Consider the following 5,530-nt stretch of genomic DNA (forward strand, 5'->3'; position numbering starts at 1 on the left):
TGTCGCTAGACTTTTTATCGGTAAAGAAAACCAAACTAATATCAACCGTTGTCCGCTGCTCTAACAAAGTCACGTATCTGTCGTTGCAGTGTCAATTTGACACTGTATATAAAATAGCATGGAAAATCGATAAATAATGATGAAATGCATGATGATTCTACTGAGAACCATTCGGTAGTTTATTATTTATTTTAAAAAAAGAAATATAAATATTTGTAAAAAAAATGATTATGTTTTTGGTGTGGGGAGTATACAGAACGTAGCCTGACGTAAGCATAGTACGCAGCCACTGTGGTTGTGACAGCTCACGCGTAACATGAGCAACTTCACTCTTATTGAATAAAGAATCAGTTTATAATGCAACACGAACCAAACAACATCTCTGTGTTTCATTATTTCCTACAACTTTGGAGGCTCAAACAGATTGAAAATTAAGTTGAAAAAAGTAGATAAAAGTTGATAAAATGTCGATTGAAATTAAAATTAAATCGATTAAAGTTGAAATGGAATGAATTTTTCCAGAAAAAAGTTGAAAAGTTGAAAAGTTGAAAAGTCGAAAAGTCGGTCGCACACAATCAAGTAGCCGTAGCGGTACATTTTCAGTAGTCAGCTCATCGGATTTTTTTTTCATTTGTCGTCGATGTAGTTCAAGTCGTTGTCGTCAAAGTCGTTTGTCGTGCAAAATGCAGTTGAATAAAATGAAAAAAGCCGAACTGATCGAAGAGTGTCGTAAAAACGGACTTGGTACCGATGGTACAGAAGAAGAGTTGAGAACTAGATTGAAAGAGTTTTTGGTAGAAAATACGTCATCACAGTCATCGCGTTCAAATAGTGTTACGAGAGATAATGTCGACGAATTGAAAAATTTACTCGTCAAAATGCAAGAAGAATTGGCGGCATTGAAACAAGAAAATGCGCGTCAAAATCAAAGTCAAAGCAACCATGATGAAAGTGACGCTGCACACACAACGGAAGAGCATCAGCAACAACAACAACAACAGCAGCAGCAACCACCGAACGGTGTAAGCAACGAAAACGAAGACAGTGTAAACGGTAGCCGTCCACATACACAATCAAGTTGTCAGCGACAAGTAAATAGTGCAAATCAGTTCACAAAGCCAAGCTTAATGAACACATCGCACGAAGTAAGAGCTAGCAATCAAAATAGCGGTTCATTTGCAGCATTTTCATTCCGTGACATCGAACACGCGTTGAATTCGTTCACTGGAACTGGGAATTATCGCATCGAAACATAAATCGAAGAATTCGAAAACACGCTGAAATGTTCAAGTGGAATGACTTACAGAAATTAATTTACGCCAAAAGAGTGACAAAAGATTCGGCTAAATTATTTTTGCGTACAGTGAAAGTGTCCACATACGATGAACTCAAGTCGGAATTGATCGAAGAATTCGGAAAAAAGTTGACAAGTGGTGAAGCGCATCAATTATTGCAAACAAAGAAGAAGAAGAACGTTGAAACTTTGCGTGATTATATGTTGAAAATGAGAGAAATTGGTGTCGCCAATGACATCGAAGATGAATCCGTTATTCAGTACATAATCGACGGTATCGACGACGACCACAACAATAAAATGCTATTGTACGGTGCAAAAACATAAAACCAAAGTTGGACGATTACGAGAAATTCAAAGCAAGTGGCACAAAGAAAAAAGTTGAAAGTGGCAAATCGAAACAGAATTCGAAGTCAAGCAAAGACAACAGTGAATTCTCGAAAGCAAATTCGACGACCGATAAAGAGCAACGCTGTTTTTTGTGTGGAGATAAACATTTGATGAAATCGTGCCCAACGAAAGAAAAAGGCGCGAAATGTTTTAAGTGTTTCGAATTCGGTCACCGCGCTAGTGATAATATGCGCAAAAAGAGCGACGATAACAAAAAAGATGATGAAAAAAAGATGATGCACATCACAAGTGAAATTAAACTGAGAGCAATGAAAAAAGTCGAATTGAATGGCAACGAATCAGATGCATTCATGGACACAGGCAGTGATGTAAATGCAGTGTGTGAATCATTTGCGAAAAAGTTGAACGCCAAAAAAATTATTTACAATAACACAGACAGTTATAAGGGAGCTGGCGGTGCAGAAGCGAAAAGCAATCGTTATTTTTTCGGTGATTTGTTGATCGACGACCAAGTTTTTACGCCTCGTTTCCGTATTGTGAAAGACAATGACGTTGATTGGAAATTAATTTGATCTGATGTGTTGATTGGAAATGAATTTTTGTTCGACGTGCACCTAACGATGGAAAAGGGCACAATCACAGTGAAACGTATTGGAAACGAAAGTGAAACCGAAAAAGAAGCAAAAAAACTGTGGATGATGGCAATCACACAAAAAGATGAAGTCAGTGACGTGCCAAAAGAAGTCGAAAAAATGATCGAAGACTATATGCCGAAAAAGTCGAATATTGATTCAAGTGTTGAAATGAAAATCCAGTTGACAGATGAAAACCCAATTCATGAACCATCACGACGATTACCGTACGCACATCGCGATATTGTCGCAAAGCAAATAAAAGAGTGGATTAAAGACGGTGTTGTGAAGTAGGGAAACTCACCTTACGCATGTAATGTTTTGGTGACAAAGAAAAAAGACGATTCGGACCGCGTGTGTATTGATTACCGCCCAGTAAATAAAAAGTTGATTCGCGACAGATACCCAGCGCCGAATATCGACGACATAATAGAATCTCTTAAAGGTGCAAAAGTGTTTAGTAAAATTGACTTGAAGAATGCATTTTTTCACATTCCAGTCGAAGAAAACAGTCAAAAGTACTTGACATTTGTGACGCACAGTGGACAATATATTCCGTTGAAAGCACCATTTGGTTGTAGCAATAGCCCGTCGGCATTTGAACGTCATATCAACAACGTGTTTCGTGAATTAATTCTCGAAGGAATAATTTTGATTTACATGGACGACGTAATAATTATTGCAAGAAACAGAGAAGAGGCGATTCAAAGATTGAAACGTGTGTTAGACTGTGCAGCTGAAGCCGGTCTAGAAATCAAGTGGAAAAAGTGTGAATTCTTGAAAACATCGATTGAATTTCTCGGTCACATCATCGAGAATGGGTGCATCAGACCATCACCAAGCAAAATCGAAGCCGTTCAAAAATTCAAAGAACCAAGAACGTTGAAGCAGCTTCAATCATACCTGGGGCTCACCGGTTCATTCAGAAAGTTCATCGAAGACTATTCATTCATAGCAAAGCCCTTGAGTGATTTGACTCGAGACGACGTCAAATTCAAAATTGACAACAAAGAACGAGCAGCATTTGAAAAGTTGAAGGGACCGTTGTGTGAAGAACCAGTTTTGAAAATTTACGACAACAAAGCCGAAACTCAAGTTCACACTGACGCATGCAAGACAGGACTTGGAGCAATGTTGATGCAGAAAGCCGAAGACAACGAATTTCATCCAGTGTATTTTTGGTCAAAGAAAACAAGTTCTGACGAAGAGAAACTTGACAGCTACACATTGGAAACACTAGCTGTAGTCAGAGCAGTTGAGAAGTTCCACGTTTATTTAATCGGCAAACAATTCACAATAGTTACCGATTGCGAAGCATTCAAGAAGACAATGGACAAGCGTGATGCATGTTCAAAAGTCGCAAGATGGTAAATGTTTTTACAACAGTATCAATACACCATTGAACACCGAAGCGGACGAAGAATGCGACACGTCGATGCACTAAGCCGAATGATTATGTCGATCACCACAAAAGAAGACAATTTGTGCATCAAAATCAAGGAGTTGCGAAAAACGACGAGGAGCTGAAAAAGATCGCATCGATTTTGGAAAATCAGCAGCAGTTCAATGATTATTTCATGCGGAATGGAATCGTCTACAAGTTTTTAAACGGTCGAGAGTTGTTAGCCGTACCCACATCAATGGAGTTGGAAGTGATCAGAAAAGCACATGAAAACGGTCACTTTGCAACGAAGAAAGTCGAAGAGAGCATTAAGCAGCAGTATCACATCGTGAAGCTGAAGGAGAAAATACAAGGGATACTCGACCATTGTATTCCGTGTATTTTGGCTGAACGAAAGCATGGAAAATCCGAAGGTTATTTGCACACAATCGACAAAGGAGACAAGCCATTGGATACGTATCATGTCGATCACATCGGACCGATGGTAGCAACGTGCAAAATGTATAAGTATCTATTTGCAGTTACCGATGCTTTTACGAAAATGTCATGGATTTTTCCAACGAAAACAACAAATACGAAGGAGGCACTTGACAAATTACGAGTGCTACAGCAGAATTTTGGCAGCCCAAGACGAATGATATCAGACAAGAGATCTGGTTTCACATCAGTTGAGTTCGAGCAGTACTGCAAAGACGAGAACATCGAACATTCGACGATTACAACAGGTATGCCGCGAGGAAATGGTCAAGTTGAGCGAATCAATCGAAGCATCATTCCAATTCTAACGAAGTTGTCGCTCGACGATCCGACGAAGTGGTACAAACATGTGCCAGCACTACAACAAGCGCTGAATAGTACTTATCAGCGAAGCATTGAAACAACACCATTCAAGTTGTTCACAGGTGTCCCAATGAGACACAAGTTGGATCCACAGTTGCTCAAAACGATCGAAGAGAATTTCGTGCAACAATTTGAATAAGGGCGCGAAAAAGAGAGAGCACAAATCATCAAAGTCCAAAACGAAAACAGACGGACCTTCGACGCGAAAAGAAAAGAAGCGCGAACTTACAACGAAGACGACTTGGTGGCCATCAAACGAACACAATTTGTGAATGGAAACAAGCTAGCCGAAAACTTGATTGGCCCGTATCGCATCACAAAGGTCAAACCCAACGAAAGATTCGACGTGGCAAAGGTGGGATTGCATTCCGGTCCAAAGGTTACATCAACGAGCGCCGAATACATGAAGCGATGGACAACGATCAAAGACGACAGCAAACAGAATTAATTCAATTTGTTGTTATTTGATTTTTTTTCTCACTTGCTAAAGACATTAACGATTTTCTTGTTGTTGAGAATTTAAAAGTAATTCAAGTCAATTTATTTGTTTTTTATTTATTTATTTGTGGCAAATGTATAAATACATGAAAAATACATACATACATGAACGCCCTTATCAACTATTTTAACATTGATATAATCTCAAAAAATATATAAATATGAAAATATAAACGTGTTGTAAAAAAAAATTGTGTATCAGTTTCACAGAGTACCCCTTTCAGTCTTATAATTAAATTTGGTTGTTTAATTGGTCGTTAAAAAGAATCTTTTTTGGCTTTCTCTTGAAAATATTCGCATTTTTTGATTTTTTCAATGATACTGATAGCTTATTGTATAAAGAAATTCCCCGATTTATGAATGAAAGTGAGCCGTATTTGTTTTTCGTTTTGATTTTGTGTAAATTTTGAGCTTGTCTGGGCTTATAATTATGTATGTTATTTTTGTATTCCAAATTGATACTGCATTTTATATTCTTATTTATTATTTTATAAAAATTTGTATTTAGTTCGA

The 5,530-nt window shown here is 38.0% G+C and overlaps 1 protein-coding gene across 1 annotated transcript; it reads left to right on the plus strand.

Moving 5' to 3' along the window:
- Positions 1–683: 683 nt before the first annotated feature.
- Positions 684–1,256, plus strand: LOC129566622 (putative uncharacterized protein DDB_G0279653). The gene has a single exon (XM_055442706.1). It carries the CDS (start codon positions 684–686, stop codon positions 1,254–1,256), a length of 573 nt encoding a protein of 190 aa, XP_055298681.1.
- Positions 1,257–5,530: the final 4,274 nt, after the last annotated feature.

This window comes from Sitodiplosis mosellana, unplaced genomic scaffold (assembly GCF_009176505.1).
Source record: "Sitodiplosis mosellana isolate CC-2019 unplaced genomic scaffold, AAFC_SMos_1.0 Smas_scaffold_4, whole genome shotgun sequence".
Taxonomy (NCBI): Eukaryota; Metazoa; Arthropoda; class Insecta; order Diptera; family Cecidomyiidae; genus Sitodiplosis; species Sitodiplosis mosellana.